Source organism: Geotrypetes seraphini, chromosome 9 (assembly GCF_902459505.1).
Source record: "Geotrypetes seraphini chromosome 9, aGeoSer1.1, whole genome shotgun sequence".
Taxonomy (NCBI): domain Eukaryota; kingdom Metazoa; phylum Chordata; class Amphibia; order Gymnophiona; family Dermophiidae; genus Geotrypetes; species Geotrypetes seraphini.
In genome coordinates, this window is record NC_047092.1 from 28,313,797 (window position 1) to 28,337,860 (window position 24,064).

The 24,064-nt window shown below is 40.1% G+C and overlaps 2 protein-coding genes across 9 annotated transcripts in view; both read right to left on the minus strand.

Moving 5' to 3' along the window:
* Nucleotides 1–1,682: 1,682 nt before the first annotated feature.
* On the minus strand, nucleotides 1,683–10,337 carry EFCAB10 (EF-hand calcium binding domain 10). The gene is made up of 4 exons (XM_033959281.1): nucleotides 10,176–10,337; nucleotides 2,935–3,099; nucleotides 2,446–2,530; nucleotides 1,683–2,365 (listed from the first exon to the last, which is right to left on the minus strand). Exons 1-4 carry the CDS (start codon nucleotides 10,282–10,284, stop codon nucleotides 2,323–2,325), a joined length of 402 nt encoding a protein of 133 aa, XP_033815172.1. The 5' UTR covers nucleotides 10,285–10,337; the 3' UTR covers nucleotides 1,683–2,322.
* A 4,184-nt stretch (nucleotides 10,338–14,521) lies between these two features.
* The window catches only part of ATXN7L1 (ataxin 7 like 1), a 299,444-nt gene continuing 289,901 nt past the window's right edge, over nucleotides 14,522–24,064 (minus strand). For all 8 annotated transcript variants that reach the window (XM_033958415.1, XM_033958416.1, XM_033958417.1 and 5 more), the window contains 2 exons: nucleotides 18,921–18,995; nucleotides 14,522–17,642 (listed from right to left, as the gene is read on the minus strand). In XM_033958415.1, the coding sequence (XP_033814306.1) occupies nucleotides 17,601–17,642; nucleotides 18,921–18,995 (117 nt within the window). In that variant the 3' untranslated portion in view covers nucleotides 14,522–17,600. The remainder of the gene's footprint in view (nucleotides 17,643–18,920; nucleotides 18,996–24,064) is intronic.

Genomic DNA, 24,064 nt, shown 5'->3' on the forward strand with positions numbered 1-24,064 from the left:
CACCACTAATTGTACAAAGCTGAAAAAATAATACAGCAAGCATAAACACATGCATAAGTTCACGCTACATACACACACAAAAAAAGAGCTGCTTAAGGCAAAAATTAAAATAAGAAATACTTCCTTTAAGCCTTCAATTTCACCCAAAAAGAAGGGGCTGCTTTTTTGCTGATCCCTGTGTGCATATGACAGGGGTCAGCATAAGTTTCCAAGTTTCCAAGTTTATTAATTTTTTAATATCCCGACCATCAAATGAATATCTGGCCGGTTTACAAAATATAGTAAAAGTAAATAATAGTTAAATACAATGAAGTGAACGAAAATGACATTAACTAGACTAACTGGAAAGTGAGGATAGGAGGGGAAGGAAGGGAGAAGTTACATATAAAAGTTAAGATAAGAAGGGTGGGGGAAGGGTTGAACAAGTGGGGTATGGTAGCATTGTTGGAGCGATTACTTACTCATATTAAAAAGCGAAGTAAAAAAAGAGAGAAAGGGATCTAGGGGCGGTCATAAGCGTCTTGGAATAGGAAGGTCTTTAAGCCAGTCTTGAAATTATTTAGATTTTGTTCATCCCGAAGGTATTGTGGAAGAGAGTTCCATAGTGTAGGAGCGGTTACTGCAAAATTAGTTTTTCGGGTGTAGTAGGAATCTTTAAGAGAAGGAATGAAAAGGAGTTTTTGGTCAGTAGATCTAAGTGTGCGAGGGGAACATTGTGGAATCAGTAATTTATCGAGGAATAGTGGTTGATGGGAATGTTTAATTTTAAATGAGAGTAGAATGATTTTGTAGGTTATGCGGTGAGTGATAGGGAGCCAGTGGGCCTCTTTGAGTAGAGGAGTAACATGTTCAAATTTTCCTTTTTTGTATATTAGTTTTATAGCAGCGTTTTGTATTAATTGAAGACGTCGGAGCTCTTTTTGAGGAAGTCCATTTAGAAGAGAATTGCAGTAGTCTAGGTGGGAAATGACTAGGGAATGTATCAGTATGTTAATTGAGTCAGTGTCTAGTAAAGGGCATAATGATCTAATGGTACGGAGTTTAAAAAAACAAGTTTTTACGACCGAACTTATATGGTCATGGAAAGTAAGTTCACTGTCAAGTATGATAAGCAGGATATATCCACAGTGGCTCTGCTTCAAACTGTACTGCTTACCAATAACACAGCAGGAAAAAAATACAGCCTGTGCAATTTGTGTAAAAAGAAAAAAATACTATACATCTTGCAAATGGAAAAGAAATCCAATAAGAATTGTCATACTGGGACAGACCAAAGGTCCATCAAGCCCAGTATCCTATTTCTAATAGTGGCCAACCCAGGTCCCAAATACCTAGCTAGATCCCAAGTAGCAGATCAGATTTGATGCTGCTTATCCTAGGAATAAGCAGTGGTTTTCCCCAAGCCAGAGATGGCCTATGGACGTCTCTTGTAGGAAATTATCCAAACCTTTTTTTAAACTCCACTAAGCTAACTGATTTCAACGCATTCTCTGGCAACACATTCCAAAGTTTACACATTGTGTGAAGAAATATTTTCTATGGTTTGTTTTAAATCTATTACTTAGTAGCTTCATCGCATGCCCCCTAGTCCTAGTATTTTTGGAAAGCGTGAACAAGCAATTCACATCAACCCTTTCCATTCCACTCATTATTTTATAGACCTCATCACCCCTGAGCGCTCTTCTCCAAACTGAAGAGCCTTATCTGCTTTAGCCTCTCTTCATAGGGAAGTCAACCCATCCCTTTTATCATTTGTCACCCTTCTCTGTACCTTTTCTAAATCCGCTATATCTTTTATGAGATACTATAGACCTGCATCACTCAGTATTCAAGGTGTGACCGTATGCCTATAGGGCATTATAACATTTTTTATCTTTGTTTTCCATTCCTTTCCTGATAATTCCTTGAAACCTTAATGAGAAGATGTGATTAATATTCAAATTTACTGATCTAAAAATTCCACTTAAGACATTGCTTGTAATGTGTGAAAACTTGGAGAAATGTTTCATACTTATTTTTTTGTGATCTCTTCTGGAGGCTTGAGAGTCAAAGCATAGACTTCTATTTGCCTGCTGTTATGTGTATGACTTTTGACAAGACCCCTGATGCAGGCTTTATAGCTGAAACACAGCCCATGTCAGCTCAAAGAATATTCCATTGGTTTTTTGTCATCTCCACTGTTGTTTTTCTTCATTGTGTTGTTTTTCTTCATTGTGTGATACTTGGAGGTTTTTTGTTCTGGTTTTAAACACTAAATTACATTATTTTGGAATGGCAGGTTTTCACATCTACTTCCATACATGTTATTATTGGAGAAAGCTGCTAAGATTTAAATGTTCTGCTTGCCTTCTTTAATTCACTTAGCCTAGGGGGAAATAAGAAATATTTTAAGAACTTATAGGAGACATTTTCAAAAACAGCTCACAACACTGAATGTAAACTTACACTTGTTGTTTAAATGTTTCCAGATTGATCCGTGCATCATCTGGCCATGGCAAGTCGGTAATTTCTATCCCAAGCGTTTTTACAGCTGCCAAATACACAAGACAGAAATAAGGCAGAGCAACTGGCCAAATACAGCTTTTTATGGTCAAAGCAATTTCCATACTACACATTTGCAATTTCACATATTACACAAGAGTTATTTACTTTTAAAATTAAACAGAGTTACACAGTAGCTAAAGACTAAAATGACCCATCTGGACTAGCCAGTCAGGTGGTTAAGGCTGTAACTGCTACATCTTGCAGGTCTTCTTGGAAACACAAAATCATTGTATTATTGGGCTGAAGCTTATGAACTCTTAAAGTGCCAGTACACTTTTCACTGTTCATACCAGGCTCCGTGGATGACGTCACCCACATGTGTGAATATGCTGCCTGCTTGTCCTAAGATAATCTTGTTTACTCTTCTAATTTAGTTTAATTAATATTAACCTTCTTTGTATTGTGTTATGGATATGAAGCCTTGTTCTGCAGGATCTAGTATTCCAAATATAGCATTCAAATTAGACTCATCAAAAAGACAAGGGTAGTCTTTGTCTTTCATTCTTGCAAGTTTCAGGTTTTCCAGTTCATTAATCAAAAATTCTCTTGTCCTTTCTGCAAAATAATAATTTGAAAAAAATGTTTAACATTTTTAAAAATAAGGTAATCATATTTCTATTTGCTCCTATCTGGATCATTTTTATGAGATTTTGTCTTTTAAATTATTAGAAGTTATTGTATCTAAACACTAATTCACAAAATCCCAGTATTATCCAAATCTTCAATTTGCCAGAACATTGCCCAGAAACAGATGCACACACCCCTTCCCACCAACTTTTGTGCCTCAGTAACCAACCCTATTATTTATACTGCCAGATTCCAATCGCCAGTAATTGCACAGAAAGAACCCTTGTAGTATGAACAAGATCCCACAGCTGCTTTTTAGTTTTAATTTTTGGTGTTTTGCAGTATTTTACAAAGACACATGGGTCCTTATGTGTTTTTATAAAACAACACCCAAATAAATGCCCACTAGCTCTCTTAAGTCAGACACCCTGTTAAAAACTTATCCTGAGAATTATAATAAATATGTGTTGGCTTGGAATAAAGACCTAGCTATTTAACTGTCCGTAGCAGACTACAAAAAAAATGTTTTGGACTTTACTTCTGTGACGGCTACCGCCCTACATTGGGAGCAACATTATAAATTGGCATTATGACTTTTCATTTCTCCTCAAAGAGCACATCATATGGGTCTCTCATTGACTGGAGCCTGTCCTAAATGTCACCACTCCCCTGCCTCGCAAGTACATATGTTTTGGTCCTGCTCTTTAATACAAGCATTTTGAGAGAAGCTGCTTTTCTATATATCTCATCCCTCTGGACTTGTGGAGTAAAGTTGGGCTCCTCATTCTGTTTGATTTTTACAGTCTGCAATCCCCTACACCAAGAGGTTATCGCTACTTTCTACGAAGGGCGATTCTTATAGCAAAAAAGGAAATATTAATAAACTGGCTTAATCGCCTTACATCTATTCAGCAATGGCGGTTGCAGATGCTTACATTACTTAAGTTAGAGCGTGTACAAGTAAGAGACTTGGACTCTCTCTATGGACACCAGGTTAAACAAACTTGAAGGGCATTTTAGCATTCTCTTGCTCCAAGAGTACATAGCTGTTTATTGAACATTTGACATGACTATTTATTTTGCTCCTAATTGACCTATGAGTTTGTTGTATCCTTGGGAGGGAGGGTGGGGGGTTGGGAGAGGGTATACATTCTTCTGTTCAGTATTGAGTGCTTTTGTGCATTTACTCAATAAACAGATTCAAACTTATCCTGTTAGGGAGTTACAGTGCACCTATATTTAGATGTTCAGAGAATGCTTATGTTGTGCCTGCTTTCTTATGTAAAATACTAGCACAGCCAGATATATGCGCAAGCATTTATATCAGCCATCGAGCTGGTGTAAATGGTGACACCTAAATAATATAAATAATAACATTAATTTTAATGGGGGTGAAAATACTAGAGCAGGGGTGTCCAACCTTTTGGCTTCCCTGGGCCGCATTGGCCCAAAAAAGTTTCTGGGGTCACACAAACGCGCAAACGTTGCAGCAAGACAGAGGAGGGAGCAGACAACACGGTAAACACCTGGGGGCAGCAGAGGAAAACACTGCATCGCTTCACGGGGTCGCCGGTTGGACATCCCTGTACTAGAGAATCCCTCAGATGTAAAACTCACCTATGCTACGGCTTTAGATAAATAGCTTTAGCTTAAGAAGGTGAAAGCACTAGTTTTTCTTTCATCAGGAAAACTTCATACAAATTAGTGATTGATAAGTGCTAGTGACTAAGTTTGAGTCAAAAAATGTATTTTAAGCCATTATCTGTAATATGCTTTTTTCATAAAAGCATGGTGCACTTATCAACAAATAATCACCCTCAACACATTATTTAAAGTGCTGAGTTGCACTTATCTGCAACTGTTAAAAAATCGTTCTCCTGTATAAAAATAGACCCCACAGGTTTCACCTTAATGGCTGCCTCAGGGATTTGGCCTCAGCAAAGACAAAGTATCATCACTGCAAATGGCAGTGGCGTCTAGACTCCTGGCAAGATGAGTGGCTCTAAATGATGTCATTAAAATGGACAGAATAAAACTTCATTCCACATGCAAAATACTGACAATAACTCATGAAACAGCATATGACAAATAACACCCAGCAGTAAAAAATTCCAAAAGTATCAGGATGTTGCCATTCCAAGCATGCGACACCAAGATCACCTGCAGGTGAGTTTCTGCCCAATAGAACGCCATTGCCTCCTGTCATAAGGGAGCACTCCTGTTCTTGTACAATCCCTCTGTAGTCGGAATGGTAGGGTTGTATCTTATCCAGCCAAAATCTGTAGGAGTCTCAAATAACAAACTTGAGCCCCTCTCCCTGGGTCCATCTCCTGGGGAATGCTCCCCGAAGTCCAGTTTTGTATTCTTACAGCCAAAGTGTAGGAGCTCTTCTCTTCTGCTCATATTTCTTTTTCTTAAAATTTAGTGTACTAATTTGTTATTTTGTGCGGGTCTTGCCCTTGTGCTGCGGATACACCCTGCAGGGACATCCTTTCGGTGGGAGATCGCAGATTTTGAGAAAAAGTCTGCATCTGGAGAGTTACCTGCCACTGCAGTAAGCCCCACCGGACAGCCTGCATGTCAGTTTGGGGCTCTGGGATCGGGAGCTGGCTCACCCTGGGTTCATCCACTAAGGGGTAGAGCGTAGGCTGCGTAGTTCCGTGGAGGTGCACCCAAGATTGGGACTGGACTGCGTACCTTCCCTGAGTAATCTGGAGGTCTTGGAAGTCACTGATGGGGGTAAGGGCAGGTGAGGCAGTCAGAAGAAGTGAAATCTAGTTTTTCCAGTTTCCTGAGGTAATAGATCTCCATGCTTGCTGTGTTCAGCTTGCCTGCCATTCTTTTCCTTGCAGCACAGACCAGGGTGAGTAGCTGTACGCTTACCTGGTTTGGTGATTTTGGGGGGTCTTAAAAGGGGGGTTTTGGGTGGTTTCCCTGCATGCCCTAACCATGTAAAATCGTTGTTTTCCCAGGTGCCCCGTGTTTTTCCCGGGCTGTTTTAGGGCAAAATCGGCACCTGTGGTGGCCATCTTGGATTTTCTTTAAACTTTTCAAAAGTATATTTTTTGCACTTAGGAGCTTCATTTTCGCTCCAGACTTCACAAGTAACCTCCTCAGGACATGTTGGCATGAATTCATGCCTTGTTTACGGCAGATGGTTGTCAGAATCGCAGCCAGTTTCCACATGCGCCACAGCCCGCAAGGGGTATGCGCAGATTCCGTGCCTTCCACCCCCGGTGAGGTCCCTCTTTGGCTTACTGCTACTAGCACCACAAATTTCACATCTGGTAACCCCAAAAAGGATGCAGACAGCGCTCCGGTTAAACATAAGCGCAGTTCAGGGAAATGCCTCACAAACCTTGTAAGTACTCTAGATTAGATGCACATAAAGCATCCCTTGCTGCTGGGGGTATTCCCCCCCCTCCACCCCAGTTTTTGTGAGGATATCATCTCAGGCATGTTTTTTTAAAAAAAGGATCCATGCCTGTGTCTTTCCCTGAGAAGCCAGCCCTGAAGATGGGCTCTCTTTCTTCACTGGTTTCCAGCACGTTGCTGACAGGGACCCTGGAGATAAGGCAGGTGATGCCCGCCGTCATGTCCACATCTCTTGTTGCCTCAGGGAGCATCAGCTGAGATGGCTAACCTAGCTGCCCTTAGTGTCCTGGAAGAGCCCACATGGGATCCCTTTCAGAGGGTGGTGTTGTCACACTGGTCTTCTCAGTCTAAATAATTTGAGATTCAGTTCCCAGTCAGCAGGAGCTTGATTGAAGCTACATCTGGCATGGTGGGACATTTCAAACCATCTCTTGAAGGATTCCCTTGTACTCCCCCCTCATAAACTAGTTGGTACTTACTGAAGATGCAAATTTGATAGGCTGGAGCGCCCATTGTTTTATGTCACAAGGGTGTTGGTTTTTGTAGAAGGCCTTTGGAGGGCATGGCCATTCACTTAGCACTACAAAGAAAGGCAATCAGAGTGCTATCAGACAATGTGATGGCAGTGGCATATCTCAATAAGCAGGGTGGAATCAGAAGATTGGCTGGATATGTTCCTGGGTGGAATGCCATCTGGCAGAGACCCTGGCTGCTCATACAGTAGGAGTAGACAATATTCAAGCAGATTTTCTTAAACACAAATGTAGATGGTCAAAGGGACAATGTCATCACTGGAGCCTACTCTGATTATAAATTTTATTGCTGACCCCAGAATGTGGCTCCAATGACATCATCCCCATGGCCATCTCCATTTTTTTCCTGTTTCTGTGAAACATTTTTGTTCTTCCATTTCTCATCTCAAGCAGATTTTCTCAACATCCAATCTCTGAATCCAGTGGAATGGGAATTCAGTCCCTCAGCGTTCAACCTCATGGTATCTAGTCAGAGCACAAAGGCTTAGATTCTGTAAAGGGCATCTAACTTTAAGCATCCAAAATGTGGATGTCTACCAACTTAGGTGTCCAAATAAAGTGGATAATAAGTCCAAATTAATGACTTTAACAAGCATTAATTGGAGCTTAGACATCCAAATGTTAGGTGCGATTCTACAAATAGACATCCACAATTTCATAGACACCCATTGGAAAAAGCTGCGCCTAAAAAATAGGTGTGGACGTGGCATGGCTTTGATTTGGATGTCCATTTCCAGAATCGCATGCCCATGATCATGCTAACGCATCTACCTGATGCCTAAAAGGTAGGTGTTGCAAAACCAGGTCTACTTTGGACTGTGAGCTGGGTCCTAGGCGCAAGTTAGGTGAACGTGATTTAGGCATCCATTTATACATGAACGGGACTTTTATTTTTGGGTTTTAGAGGACTCTAGGTTGATATTAAGCACAAAATATGTTAATAATACATTACTTAAGCAAAGCACATGAAAAAAATATATATATATATATTGCATACTAAACCTCATTTCCAAAAGGTTAAGAACATAAAAATAAATACACTACTCACACAATAGCTATCCTTCAGAGCAAGTGGTCATGTGACAATCATCAATGTAAAACATTGTGACATCATCAACATGCACCTAGATGGCAGAATGCCACTAAAAAATAAAAATAAAACTTTGGAGCCCTTACCTAGATGAAAACACCTGTGGCTCTATGGTTAAAGGCCCTTCTTTTATCTTCCAAAGGTCATCAGTTCAAATCCACACAACCCCCCCTAATACATTAACAGCATCATTTTGGTCTCATAAGAGAGTATGGATTGTGGACTTTGCCCTCTGCCCTTTCCAGGGTCCAGAGGGAAACTTATTTTTACCGTAAGATGCCTATGACCTCACATAGCAGGAATCCCTAACTAAAAGAAAGCACCTGTGGCTCAGTGGTTAGAAGTACTACTTCCATCTTCCAAAAGTCATGAGTTTAAATCCCAAGGATAGTCAGATACCCCAGCACATATTCCTATTTTTTTTTTGTGGCATTCTGCCATCTAGGTACATCTTCATGATGTATATATATTTTTGATGTGCTTTGTTTAAGTAATGCATTATTAAACATATTTTGAGCTTAATATCAACCTGGAGTCCTCTTTAGTCCAAAAAATAGAAGCTTTAGTATGCATTATATACATTTTTTTCATGTGCTGTGCTTATTAAATATAAAAAAGAAGCCCCATTTACCTATATGAGGATGCCTCAAGCACTCCTAAGTGATGCCTAACTTGTGTCCACCTAAATGAAGCCTAACTAGTGCCCAACTCTCACTCAAAAGTAGACCTGCTTTTGCAAGCAGCCCTCTTACTAAAAAAAAAATACAGGATTTAACATACAATATATATGTATTTTTTTTTCATATACTTTGAGGAACATAGAGGCCAAAAGAGGCGTTGGACAAATATTGAACGTACATGTTCTGATATTTATGATTGCTTCTAAATCAAGAGGATATAAGTTTGGCTTTGGAAATGACATGCAGTCTACTATCTGAGTGTGTGTGGTGCAATAGTTAAAGCTACAGTCTTAGCACCCTGATTTTGTTGGTTCGAATCCCACTCTGCTCCCTGTGACAGAAGTAAAATAATAAAAAGATTACAAGGTAAATAAAATATAATAGCGGTGCCAGCATTTCACTGCATACAATTTTAATGAAAAACAGCATAAAATTGCCATTCTAATGATATCATAATAATGAGACACAATAATGTTAAAGATATTGTATAGTCAATGTGATGCCTAAAAGGGGATTCTGTAAAAGATGTCTATTTAGATGCGTCTAGACTTTATGCGCGGTGCCGAGCATGATTCTCTATAGTGCAGGGATCTCAAAGTCCCTCCTTGAGGGCCGCAATCCAGTCGAGTTTTCAGCATTTCCCCAATGAATATGCTTTGAAAGCAGTGCATGCACATAGAGCTCATGCATATTCATTGCGGAAATCCTGAAAACCCGAATGGATTGCAGCCCTCAAGGAGGGACTTCGAGACCCCTGCTATAGTGTATCTATGCATTATAGAATCGCACTCAGCATTTTCCTGCTGGACGTGAAATGCATGCTTAAATTTTAGACATCCTTTACATCATCTAGCCCAAAGTGCCCATGTTTCTTTAGTGACAGAAAATAGCAGGGTTCTGTGGGGGATTAATACCCTTTTCCTTGGGGGTGGGGTTTCTCTCCCACATCTATATGCGAAAATTCTCACCCACAAAAGTTCCCCTTCTAAAAAATATAATTGGTTGAAAAGAAAAACTATATTTTAAAATACAGATTAAATTGGCCTTATTTACTGCGCATAATTCAGCACATGCTAATGCAATAATACTCTACCTCCCTGCCTCTTCCCTATAACAGGAATACCCCTTTTATGTAGCAAGTTTTAGTTACAGAACAGTGTTCGGCTGGAGTATTACTAAGTATAATTATCCAGAGCCACGAATACATCAAAAATTTAAAAAAAAAATGGAAGTTTTTCTTTTTCTTCAATAGAATTTTTGTAATAAAGACAGAAAGGTTATCGCACTAGCTTGTGTTCATATCTTACAATCCGACGGCACGCGCTGTAACCAGGTGCGAAGACAAACCGCCTCTTCCTCGAGACCCCGGGCAGCCGCCTCCCTTACCAGGCCTGTGAAATAGTAGCAAGCTGGTCAGGGTGTTCATCAATTCCAGCACCTTATGCCTCTGCAGGTATTCCTGCGCTTCTATCTCTCTGGAAACAGAGTCGTCCATTACCTCCTCGCGTCTTTCTCCGTTGCTAGGAAAAGGGAGAGAGACGCGGGAAATCGCTCGGACAAAAACGTCCCCAGTTCTTTGCGTCAGCCCTTATGACGTCACTAAAGACTACCTCCTGCTGTAGCTCATTGGACACGCTTCAAGGTTACTCAGCAACCAACGCCGGTTGCTGCTTTCCTTCCTTTGCGTCAGCCCTTGTGATGTCAGAAAAGACCACCCACCGTTATAGCTCATGGGATAGGCTCAAGGTTACTTAGCAACCAACGCTGACTCGAGGCTTTCCTTCTACTCAACTTCTTAGTTGGCCGCGCCCACTTTGAGGAGTGTCTATCCTCTTGTCCCCACCTATCCTCGCTAGACGACCAGGAAGGAGAGAGGGGTCTTCAAGGGGAGGATTCCACAGGTCTGTCATTTACCTTTTACTGCTAAATGCCCCACATTACCCCTCTCCTCAAATCACTTCACCGTGTGAGACATGAAATAACTTCTGACGTATATATATTAATATACCTTGGCTAACAGTTGTATAATGTTAATTATTACAAAGTGTAATAACACATAGATACAGTAGGGGGACATTGATATTAATAACTTTTTGCCAAAGTGTGCAAAAGACAGTAAGGGAGGGGGGATGAGGCATTCCTAGGAACACAATGCCTCTAGTAACTGTAGAACAGGGGTGTCAAATTTGGCCGGTGAGAAAATACCTTGTTCCTTCCCTCCATCTCATTATCCACAATCTCTCTTCTGGCTTCCCAGTCTCACATTCAAAGCAGCCTGCAGCGGATCGCCGGTCGACTGTAGCGATCCTAGCAGGCTGCCATAGCCTCCGCAGCACGTTCCTTCTGCTGCGGTCCTGTACGTCAGAGGAGGTGTGGGACCGTGGCAGAAGGAACGTGCTGCAGCGGCCAATGGCAGTTGCTAGGATTGCTATAACACCAGCGATCCTCTGCAGGCTGCTTTGAAGGTGAAACCGGGAAGACATAGGATGCTAGAAAGAAGGGGGGAAACATGCAGGCCTTCGGGCTGGAGGCATGCCCTGGTGAGAAGTACACAGAGGGAGGGAAGGGGGAGTCCAAAGAGACGTGCAGATGCCGTACTGAGGGGGGGAGGGAAGAAATAATGGGTCTATAACCAGAGGAGAGGGAGAGAGATGGTGGACATAGATGGAGGGAATAGAAAGGGAGAGAAGTTGGAGTTGGAGCAGGAGCAATAACACTACACTGATGGGTTCAATTAGTGATTTCACAACTGTCTGTAGGCTCCAATTCCGAGGCCTATAAGAAATATCTGAGAGAGTGATTTAGAGTTGCTAGTTGCATTTTTTTGAAATGAGTGGTGTGTAATAGTTTTTGCATTTTGCACCATTTACTTAAGCCAGGGGCTTGTGTCAATCCCTGTGATCACCAGATGCTTGTTCTGGCCAGTTTCCAACCCATCATCACCAAAAGAAGAAGCAAGACACACTTTGTGCACAGGCTGCCACCAAAATCACTAGCTGCAAATGTGTTCCACCTGCAAGGCTGCCAACATAAAGGACCAGTAACTATATGGATTTATAGCTTTTACTGCTAGTTTACAAGAACTAGGAAGATCAGCAGAAGCAACAAAACTTAAGTGCCTTCAAACCAGTCACAGGTGTCTGAAATCTAATGAAACATTAAGGCAAAGCTTTGTGGGTCAGGGCCCCAGATAGGAGTTACAAAACATGTGTTTGGACTCACAACCTGGATAGGCTCTCCATATGTGTATCATTATTCTGTACTCTAAGGAGCCGTACAAATTTATTTGACCACAGAGATCAGAGCCACAAAAAGATCAATAAGCACTGCATTAATGTAGAAAAGGATGAGGTAGAGCTGAGTGATATGGTAGTCAGGAAGAAGTAAAAGGAGGTGGCAAGGAAGAGTTGAAGGGGGACAGAGGAAATTCATGAGATGGCTAATAAGATGAAAGAAAGAAAAAGAACAAGATAATACAAAGAAAGGGCTTAATTTGTGCCAAAATAAGGTGGATCAGCGGATCATATATAAAAGCAGCAGTTCTTACCTTCAAGGCCCTTAAACTTGGCATCCCAGACCATCTATCTTGTCTCACAATATTTGTTCATTTTTATAGCCCATCCTCCCCAGGAGACCAGAACGGGTTATAATAAAATAAAATTAGGTACTTATTATTTCCCTAACTGCCCCACTGGACCCTTTGCTCTTAAAATATTTTCGCTTGGTACTTTCAAACCCCAAAATGGTGGCACCAGAATCAAGACATAGTGCTACTTTTTGTTCCTTATACCTGGAACAATCTTCCTCTTTCCATCTGTGGCAACTACTCCTTCAAAAGTTTCCAAGTTAGATTCAAAAACTTTGTTATTCAAGAAGGCATATGAAAAGAAAACCTGACTTGGTCGCTAAGTGTGATTCCAACATCTATACTTTTTCAGTTTCCTCCCTTCCCCCCTTTTTTTCCACTACCTCCATCTCTTCCCCCCAATTTTATTTTTTTCCCCTCTCTGTAAGCATGCATTTACTGTCCTATCATTATTGGAGCTCCTTTTTTATTTCTTAAATTTTAGATTGTACTCTGCTCTACACTGTCAAAGCGTTATAGAAAGTTTTAAATAAACTACCGTAGTGAATGACAAGGGGAATTTGTCCCTGTCCCTGCAGTTAACCAAGGCAAACCATCCCTATGTCATTCTTTAAGGAGAGAGGGAAGAATCAAATGAATGGGCATAACCACTGACCCTCAAGCCTTGCATTGAAGAATGCTGACGTAGAAGGACTGAGGTTGAGATAGACAGTAAAGAATGACACGAGATGGTTTCCCATGGGGACAAATTCTGTCCTTGTGTCATTCTCTATTGCAGTGATTCCCAACCCTGTCCTGGAGGAACACCAGGCCAATCGGGTTTTCAGGCTAGCCCTAATGAATATGCATGAGAGAAATTTGCATATGATGGAAGTGATAGACATGCAAATTTGCTTCATGCATATTCATTAGGGCTAGCCTGAAAACCCAATTGGCCTGGTGTTCCTCCAGGACAGGGTTGGGAACCACTGCTCTATTGGGTATTTAAATCAGATCAGCTGCTGTGATTGGACACGGGGGCAGGGGGACGACAACGGGACTATGTTTAACTCATTGGTTTCCAAATTGTGGGTTACAATTGTGGAGGAGCGTGTGGCGCAGTGGTTGGAGCTACAGCCTCAGCACCCTGGGATTGTGGGTTCAAACCTTGCGCTGCTCCTTGTGACCCTGGACAAGTCACTTAATCCTCCATAGCCCCAGGTACGTTAGACAGATTGTGAGCCCACCAGGACAGATAGGGAAAATGCTTAAGTACTTGATTATAAAAACTGCTTAGATAATCTTGATAAGCAGTTAACACCTAATAAACTTGAAACTTGTTCTCCTTTCTGAACCTCTACTGACCTGTGCTCAGTATGGGATCTGCATGTCTGTACTGTTCAGACCCCAAACCCTTCTTCCTGCAGCTTGTGTTAAAACTAAAAGCCATATGCAGAGCCCTAGGGTCTGTAAGTGGATATTGACACACAGGGCCCTGTGCTAATTGCTGCCTTTCTGCTTTGGATTGTGGGAGGAGAAGGGGAGTGGAAGCTGATAGGGGAGGAGAAAGGTGTGGAGGTCTGCTATTTTCATCTATGAATTTTCAGGTGTCAAAATGGGGTCATACTGGATAAAAGTCTGGAAAGTTAATTTTTTTAACTTATTGTAGGCTTAAGAGAATTCTTGGAAATTGAACTCATCTTAGGGTTTACTGGGGAAAAGGATGTTGCAATGTATGGTTTCAAGACCTTTTGGTTTCTTCTTCTTTTTTTTTTTTAAAGAACAGGGATGTGAAAACCTTTGTAATGTACTGTGGTTACTGTCAGTGGCATGGTGCCAGCAAATTCGCCTTGAGTGCCGTGATTCAGACCATCTTCGAAGGTTCTATGGCGTGTCTGACCTCCTGCTTCCTCCATATCATATGACACATTACTGAGAATTTCAGGCAGAGAAAACTTCTAAATCATGCATGTGTCAGAAAAAGACAACATAGATGTGCACAAACATTAAAGGAGACCACAAAGTGTTTCTTTTCTTACAAACATATAAATTATTTTTATTTACAAAGCCATGTTACAAAAGAACAGAAAAAAACAAAACACCAAAAAAAACAAAACAAAAAATACATCCCTCACTAGAGAATATCTCCAGGCCAGGTGCAGAACCATGGCAGTATCAATCAGATACATGTTCAATTATTTTCTCTTTTTTTTTTTTTAACTGTAAGCCATAGAATTTACTATTTACACCTACTTTAGACATTTATTCTGCTTACAATTATCACAAGCATGGAATGAATTCTATTGGATACTGCTAATTACATAAAGGTGCAGGACAAAGGATGAAACTACTTTAGTGTTACAAAATCTGGATTGTAGAAAAAGAAATCCACTATACAGGTAATGGCATTGTTCTGAATGATTGGACATGCTTTCTTCAATCGTTGCCTGCAAAAAGGTTTGAAAATTTGTAGTAGGAAAACACAATAGAGCAGGTGCAAATTTTCTTCTGTGCAACAACTATTATTAGTACATCCCCATGACTGGCCAGCTATGCAAAACCCACAGAGTTTTGTTAAAGTGCCATGGGCCAAGAGCATAACAAAATATAAGGTGTAAATAGAAAAAAATTATCCCCCTCCCATTTTTTTTCTCTTAAACAGTTCACCAAGAACCAGCAAAAGAATATGCTGTAGAAATGATTTTCTCTACAAAGGTTGACCAGAACTATGTACAGTTGTTACTTTAATACAAAAGAAGGCATAAGTTATACAAGTCGCTTTTGCTTTTATGGCTAAAGGGCCTCTCTGCATTGCGTATGGGGACCAACAAAAAGCTTTTCAGCTTCTTTTGTTGGAAAGGAATTAGATCTCAGGGCAGACAGGGGAACAGAACCGCTGTATGAATGCTATACCAGCGCTCATTATAGACTGGTCCAGATTTCGGCATCTCCTGTCTTTTAATTGAATTCTTATTTCATTTTTTGTCTGGCCATTTTATAAAAATAACCAACCAAACAATAAAGAAATACCATATTTTATGGCATTTCTTTCTTTTTATGCTTAAATTCTGTCAGATCCCAACCAGCTTGGAAATTAAAGCAGCATTCAAAAACTAATTTTAATATCCAACCTTCAAATGAGAGAATTACACTAACATAGTTAATGTATCTTTCAGACTATTATCTTGCTCCTTCGGTAATAATTATTTCCTCCTTGGAAATATGACAACCGGTTGTCAATTCTGAAGTGTGGAGTGGGGTAGGGGTGAGCACATGCAAGTGTGGAGAGACTTAGCTGAGGCGAAAACAAAAGAGATGAAGGAAGGGATACAGAGTAGCATTCCTCTCACTGAGTATCTTTTTTCTAAGCTCTTGCAATTTTACACCTGAAAATAAATTACAAAATGAACATACCTACACTCCTGAAAAACTTAACAAGACAAAATAAAATTGTGCAAAAATAACAAAGATATGTATACATTTTTCTTTCCATCTGAAAAAAATGTACAATAAAAACATAATTAAAAGAACATTTTCAAAAATATAAACATTGCTTAAACTTTCCTAAGTTTCATACTGTTTCAGAAAGTATCCTGGATCAGCGCAGTAACATAGTTAAACATAAATTATTACAAAATTAACACTATAAAAATTTACCTCAGAATAGCCTCAATGTTCACCCTCCAAAGGGTCTAACCTTATTTATAATTGCTTAAACAATTTTATAGATCTTAAAATTTACCAGAAGCCATCTTTATAAAAAGTAACACTCTCTGCATTCTAGCTGCAGTCTTGCCACTCCCCCAAGATGTAAATAAACCAGCATATAAGTGCACTTTTAACACTGTAGAAATAAAAATCAAGTTTTGAGTACTAATGCTCTGGGTATCAACTCCTGGTTATAAAAATCTACATAAAAAACCCCTCTATAATCCTATAAGAAACACTGTCAGTGCAAATCTATTTGATACAAACCAGTCTTCTGAAACCTCCATGCACACACAAGGCGTTCAAAGAAGCTAATCAATAGGGTACTCTTAAAGCATCTGTCCACTGCTGAAAGTCACCTGCTGAAAATCTGGAGCTGGCAGAAAAATGTGAAAACTAGATGAAGCTGAACTCGAAGACAGCCGAGTTGCAACGTGTCTTAAATTTGAATAAACCTGCAGATTTCTCATGAGGCAAGGGGTGGGGGGAACCGATCAAATACTTTTCCAATAGGGATCTTGTCAATATGTGAGAAAATTGCCTGATCTACAAGCAGATTTTTGCCAGCAAGGGGGGAATTTATCAATGTGTGCTACTGTTAAGATGGGTTATTTTACCACAAGTTGTGCTATTTTAGCACAGGGGCCCATTTTATGCAATGAGATCTTGTGCTAAATTAGCCCATCTTAATAGTAGCACATATTGATAAATTTCCCCCTAAATAGCCAGTCTGTTGCCTTGCACGAAGTTTGCACATCCCTACACGTGTGATCCTATTACAGGCCAGCTGAATGATATCTGTCCAGTCTTCTAGTCAGAACTACTTCGTTACATCTTCAGCTACTGCTTTGTGTAGGTGTAGTCCTCAGCCTAGGCTAGTATCAACCCTACTCATGACATCGGACTGGCTCATTGTCTGATGGTTATGAGTAGTATACAAAGCCTGTTATCAAGCATTTTGTTTTATATAAGCAGAAACTGAAATGTTAAAAATAGTGGTTCTACTGCCAGAACAAAACCTGTATAGATATAATTTGGAAGTCATATGGAAAGGACATACATGGCACCTTATTTTCTCAAAGTGACTTTTAGCAATGCAGAGACCTCTTAAAAGTTGCAGTGCTCCACTTGCCAAAAACCACACTTAGGGTCTCGCCTTGAAAGAATAGGATTCCTTTTCCTATAAGGACACACACAAAAAAAAAAAGTGGAGGGGAAGAAAAATATTTAAAGTTGCATTTCTTTAACTGCAAAAACATAGTCAGCAAAGCATTGAATTGTATGCTTTGGAATGTCTGTCTTTACGCTGTTTAACAAAACAAAAGGAGCAGTGCAAGGATGAAGGTTTAAAAGGCAATTAAACAAAGAAAACCGAAGCACCAAGCCATGATAAACGCAAGTGACAAATCACTTAACAGGATTGTTTTTGTTGTTTTGTTAACCGTAATAGATTAGATCCATTTGCAGGACAGAGAATTAACTAATAAAAGTCTTAGAGAGCAGAGAGCTAAGGAATATAGGCTGGTTTCCTCTTCTGGTCATGGAAGAGTCCGTATCCTACCAGTTCGGTTTGACATCTTCTAAAAGATTTAAAAAAAAAGAAAGAAAAAGTCAGTTTTAATACCAGGACAAAAGCATTATTCTCCTTCATGGAAACAGTGCAGCAGCAGTAATCATGTGAGAGTGAACAGAAACAAGAAACAGGATTCAGGTTTAGAGTGAAAAGAAACATTACCATATATACTCAAATATAAGTTGATCCGAATATAAGTCGAGACCCCCATCTTTCCCCCCAAAAGGAGGAAAAACGGTTGATTTGAATATAAGTTGGGTGGCTTAATATTCAAGTGCCCTGTCCTGCCAGGATCTGCATCCAGTGCCCCCTCCCTCCCCTGTCAGGCTCTGCACCCAGCCCCCCTTCCCTCCCTCCTGTCAGGCTCTGCATTCAGTACCCTCCCTGTCAGGCACTGCACACAGCCCCCTTCCCTCCCTCCCAAGCTCGCCACCCTGTCACCCCTCCCAGGCTCACCACCCTGTCCCCCCTTCCTGCCCTATCCATCGTATCTCCTCTGACGCTAGAATCCCTGCTGGTCCAGATTTGTAGTGGGCAGGAGCGAGCTTTCTGTGCTCCTGCCCCTCTGCTAACCCAATTGGTCGCTTGCTACCATGAGTTTCGGTTGTACCAAGTAGGAGCGCACTTTGGCACTGCTATTTGGCGCTAAGCAGTTTTCTAAGTGGCTCCTGTGAATTCTTGCTGGCCCAAATATAAACCGGGACCCCCATTTTTTTGGCCCCCAAATCCCAGTTTATATTCAAGTATATACGGTATTTAAGCAGTTTTCTATGGATTCTTTGGGTGAATGCAATGTAGCTGAGTGCTGGCTGTTGCCCTTCTTTTTCCTCTGATTGTGTTCTCAACATGCTGGGATCTGTATTCTATTTTCTGAAATATTGTGCTCAGAAATCTACTTAATTTTATGATCTCTGTAGATGATTTGTTTAAACACTTGTAATTTTTCTACTAAGATATATTACTTATTAATATTTACTGCAACTTGATATCCCGCCTTTACAAATCATGAAGCTGAACTGTAACAATTCAAACTGATATAAAATATAATAGGCATCTAAAACATTAAAACCTGATTCAATAATTAACAAATAGCATATTGATAATTCATTAAACTTAAAAATAAAAGACTTATTATAAGGGTATGCCATTTTTTTGTAATCTGGATTTGTACCATTATTGTGACAAAGACACAAATAATCACACACACCCCATTTTCCAGAATGAGGGTTGGTTTTAATTTTTTTCACAATTGTAAACAATCTTAAGATATCTGGACTCCACTTACTTGTCTATTGTGCACAGGGTTTGTTGTACTTGAAGGAGTAGACTGAGACAAGGCTATGCTGCTACTTTTTCCAATCTGTAAAAGAACAGAACATTTAAAATGTTCAGCATTGTATCTGTAGAAACCCAGCACTAATTGAATGAAAGGCTGAGATACAAGCTTCAATTCTCAACTCAGAACCAAGAGTTCATCATGCACTGTGCAATAAGTGAAAGGCAATGCCCAAAACCAAATCAAAAAGGAAGGAAGCACTGATCACCATGGTTCATAGACAAAGGCGCGCGCCGACAACTGAGTGCAAGACGGAGGCACGCGCCGAAGAAAATTACAGTTTTTAGGGGCTCCAATGGGGGGTTTTGTTGGGGAACCCCCCCATTTTACTTAATAGACATTGCGCCAGCGTTATGGGGGGTTTGGGGGGTTGTAACCCTCCACATCTTACTGTAAACTTAACTTTTTCCCTAAAAACAGGGAAAAAGTTAAGTTTTCAGTAAAATGTGGGGGGTTACAACCCCCCACTCCCCCCATAACGCGGCGCGATGTCTATTAAGTAAAGTGGGGGGGTTCCCCCCCACGCCCCCCCGTCGGAGCCCTAAAAACAGTAATTTTGAGCAGCGCACTCCTCCGCACTGCGCTCAATTGTCTGGGCGCGCCTTTGTCCTGGCGCATTTTTGACCTGACACTGATCAGGTTCATAGACAACAGCGTGAAAGACAAAGGTGCACGCCGACAACTGAGCGCAAGACGGAGGCGCGCGCCAAAGATGACCTGACACTGATCACCATGATGGAGGGAAAGAATTGTCTATTAGAAAACTAGAATCAATTCATACCAATCCCGGCTTGACAAACAATCTACTAAACAAAACAAAACTAACACTTAATTTTATAGACCGGGTCTTCAGCCAAAAAGGTGCTCGACTCGGTTTACAATAATGTAAGTATAGTACATAAATATAGGAGATGAATGTAATCTAGAATGACTTACAGTAGTTTCCAAAGTGTTTAGTAAACAAGAAAGTTTTCAGAGCTACACGGGCCCTGTTTTGGCAAAACACGCCTTCCTCAGGGATCTGCGAGATTGAATACACAACCTTTACAAATGTGGGATAACATAAATGTCTTGACAATCCAGTGCTCAGGTTTTGTGCCTCACCGGCGGGTTTCAGTTTAGTTTGTGAAGACGTTTATGTTATTCCACATTTGTAAAGGTTGTGTATTCAGTCTCTCGGATCCCCGAGGAAGGTGTGTTTTGCCGAAACACGGCCTGTGTTGGGTCCTCCATGACAAATGTGGACATTGTATTTTAAAAGGATTAAGTGAATAAAAGAAGCATCAAGAAATTTGGATTTCCCATTTCGTTTGTTTGGGCTATTTAGGTACTCAAGCATTTTCCCCCATTTGTCCCGGTGGGCTCACACTCTACATAATGTACCTGGGAAAATGGGGGTCACAAAGTGCAGTGTGGAATGTAAACCCACCTCAGGGTGCTGAGGCTATAGCTCTATCCATTGCAGCACACATTCAATACACCAACCTCATTCCAAATTCTTCAAGCAGCAGAGAAGGATGTATTAGTGTTTGACAGAAAAAATGCACCCATCTATATGTTTAGATATCTATAAATATGTATACCCTCCACATCATGTCATATTAATGGATAGGGAGTGGGGGAGAAAGAAAAATCTTTTTCTTTGGTTTTAGGAAGCTTCTACTTGGCCTGTTATTTCCTAGCAATTTGATTCTTTGGTACCACCACCTTCCTTCCACAAACAAAAATGAAACCAAAAAAGGAATTCAAAATGGATGTCAAACATATGAATTTTGTGACTAGTATCAGCTGACTCTGCTGCTGCTGCAATTTAGTTATAAAATCCTGCCCCAAAATGTTTTTATGGACTGAGAATTGGTTGAAAACAGAAAGTGGGTTTAAATGGTAAATATTATCAATGGAGAAGGGTAAATAGTAGGATTCCCCAGGGGTCTGTGCTTGGACCGCTACTTTTTTTTTTTGAAGGGCTTCACGGGTCTTTTTTTTTTTTTTCCACTTCTTTATTATTTTCAATACTTACAATAAGTGTAACAGTAAATATAACATGTTATACTCAAATATCACACTTAATATTCTTATATCCATTTCAGAATTAATCCCCCCCTAAACAATCATAATGCCCATACATAAAATATCTATAATCATCCATATCAATTATTCAAAATTCATTAACCTATCATCCCCCCACCTCCCGGATGTGCATATTTAAAGGGGAAAACACTATTTAAACGTTACAATATTTTGTTAATGGCTCCCAAATCTCCTGAAACTTCTTAAAATTCCCTTTCTGAATGGCCAATGTCCTTTCCATTTTATACATATGACACAGTGAATTCCACCAAAAACTATAATTAAGCCTTGTCCAATTCTTCCAATTGCTCGTAATTTGTTGTATGGCGACTCCTGTCATTATTAATAAAAGCCTGTTGTTCTTAGATGATATTTGGCTTTTAGCCCTCATTGACATACCGAATAATACAGTATCATAAGACAATGCCACTGGATTTTCCAACAAAACAATTAATTTGGCCCCATATTGATTTCCAAAATGCCAAAATAAAAGGACAATAGAATAATAAGTGATCTAAAGTCCCTGCTTCGAGATGACAATGCCAACATCTATTTGACTTAGAGCTATCCAACTTTTGTATATGAACCGGGGTCCAGAATGCTCTATGTAACAAAAAAAACCCCACGTTTGTTTCATAGATGCCGACATTGTACATCTCATCCTCCAAGTCCAAATTCATGACCATTGAAAGGCAGAAGTTTGGTGCTTAATCTCAATACTCCAAATGTCCCTAAGACCATTTTTTGATTTCTTATTTGCAAATTCAGCTAACAATTTATACCACTGTGCAGCCTGGTGTCCCAGGAAGTCCACCTGAAAACATATGAATTCCAAGCTATACTGATTATTTAAATTTTTCCATTCAGGGAACCCCACCTGAATGGCCTGCTTCAGTTGCAGCCATCTAAAACTTTGTGAAACGTTAAGTCCAAATTTATGCTGCAACTGTGAAAAATCAAGCAGCTTACCATTAGATATAACATCATCTAAAATACCACTGCTTTTTAACATATTTATCAATGATCTAGAGCTGGGAATATCTAGTGAGATCATTAAATTTGCTGATGACACAAAGTTGTTCAAAGTTGTTAAATTGCAAGAGGATTGTGAAAAATTTCAAGAGGACCTTGCAAGACTGGAAGACGGAGTCATAATGGCAGATGACGTTTAATGTGAGCAAGTGCAAAGTAATTTATGTGGGAAAGAGGAACCTGAACTATAGCTATGTGATGCTGGGTTCTATGTTAGGAGTCACTGCCCAGGAAAAGAATCTAGGTGTCATTGTTGAGGATACAATGAAACCCTCAGCTCAATGTGTGGCAGCTGATAAGAAAACAAATAGAATGTTAGGAACTATCAGGAAAGGAATGGAAAACAAAGAGGAAAATGTTATAACGTCCTTGTATCGCCCTATGGTTTGGCCGCACCTCTAATAATGTATGCAATTCTGGTCGCCGTATCTCAAAAAAGATATAGCGGAATTAGAAAAGATACAGAGAAGTATGACAAAAATGATAAAAGGGATGGGACAACTTCCCTATGAGAAAAGGCTAAAGTGGCTAGGACTCTTAATCTTGGAGAAGAGACGGCTTAGGGGTGATACGATAGAGGTCTATAAAATAAAGAGTGGAGTGGAAAGGGTAAATTGAAATCGCTTATTCACTCTTTCCAAAAATACTAGGACTAGGTGACATGCGATGAAGCTACTAAATAGTAGATTTAAAACAACCGGAGAAAATATTTCTTCACACAATGTGTAATTAAACTCTGGAATTTGTTCAAATCAGTGAGCTTAGTGGGGTTTAAAAAGTTTTAGATAATTTCTTAAAAGAGAAGTCAATAGGCCATTATTGAGATGGCTTGGGGAAATCCACCCATTTATTCCTAGGATAAGCAGCACAGAATCTGTTTTGCTACTTGGGATCTAGCTAGGTGCTTGGGATCTGGGTTGACCACTGTTGGAAACAGGATACTGGGCTTGATGGACCTTCAATCTTTCTCAGTATGGCAATTCTTATGTTCTTATGTTTAATAGATGCCTCAAGTTCTTAGATAGCATCAAATCCCCTGAGATTTTGACCAGAGAGGAGGCATCCTCCTACTTAGAAACTGAAGGAGATGCTTAGGCCTTTCCAAATTCAAATCATCCTGCTGATTGCTCCATTCTGCCAGCCAGTCTGCAAGAGGGAACAAGCAGCAGCCAGTCAAAACAGAGAACGAGAGTTTAGTGTTTCAGAGTAGTGGAATATTATACAGCTAATTCAGGTTTTAGGATATGAAGAGATGCAGTAGTAAAAAGTGGAATTCAGTTTCTATGTACAGTACTTTTAGAACAGAACTACAGAGGCTGCAACCTGTACAAAACACTGCCTCTCATGCTCATGCAATACAGTCCCACCCCTTCCCTATATCTGGCAGGATAAAATTGTATTCTTCTGATCAGTGATCCCATTACATGTATATATAAGCAGGGGTGGGCAACCTGCAGCTCGCCACTCAATTTTAGGTGGCCCACGAGACCATGGAAAGTGTACACAGAAAACATCATTAACCAGAGTTTTGGTGATTTTAAATATCATATTTTGCAAATATTTTCAGAATAGCCACTCTTACTAGTTTTTGTCCATTGTTTTTAGTTAAATCTTTATTTATTATAGAAGGTCTATGGAACTCTGCATTTCTGGTTCAAACATTATATAATCTAAACTAAACTAAACCTTAGGTTTGTATACCGTGCCATCTCCACAAGCGTAGAGCTCGACACGGTTTACAGAGTTAGGATAGAAAGGAACTCCAATGAAGGGTTATAGGAAAGGAACAAGAAGAAAGAGAGGGACAAGGGTCCCAGAGAGCAGGAGGTGTTAAGATTTTTGAAAAGAGCCAAGTTTTCAGGTGTTTACAGAAGAATTGGAGGGAGTTTGAATTTCTGAGTGGGGATGTGAGGTTGTTCCAGAGTTCTGTGGTTCTAAAGGGGAGGGATGTTCCTAGTTTTCCTGCGCGGGATATACCTTTTGTAGAAGGG

What these genes read in the sequence shown, in the direction of transcription:
- EFCAB10 (XM_033959281.1), bottom strand. Translation starts at nt 10,284, where the DNA reads ATGGACGACTCTGTTTCCAGAGAGATAGAAGCGCAGGAATACCTGCAG. An exon ending in GCTACTATTTCACAGGCCTG is followed by an intron (nt 3,100 to 10,175) that starts GTAAGGGAGGCG and finishes ATTATTTTGCAG; the next exon opens with AAAGGACAAGAGAATTTTTG. An exon ending in CATAACACAATACAAAGAAG is followed by an intron (nt 2,531 to 2,934) that starts GTTAATATTAAT and finishes TGTATTTGGCAG; the next exon opens with CTGTAAAAACGCTTGGGATA.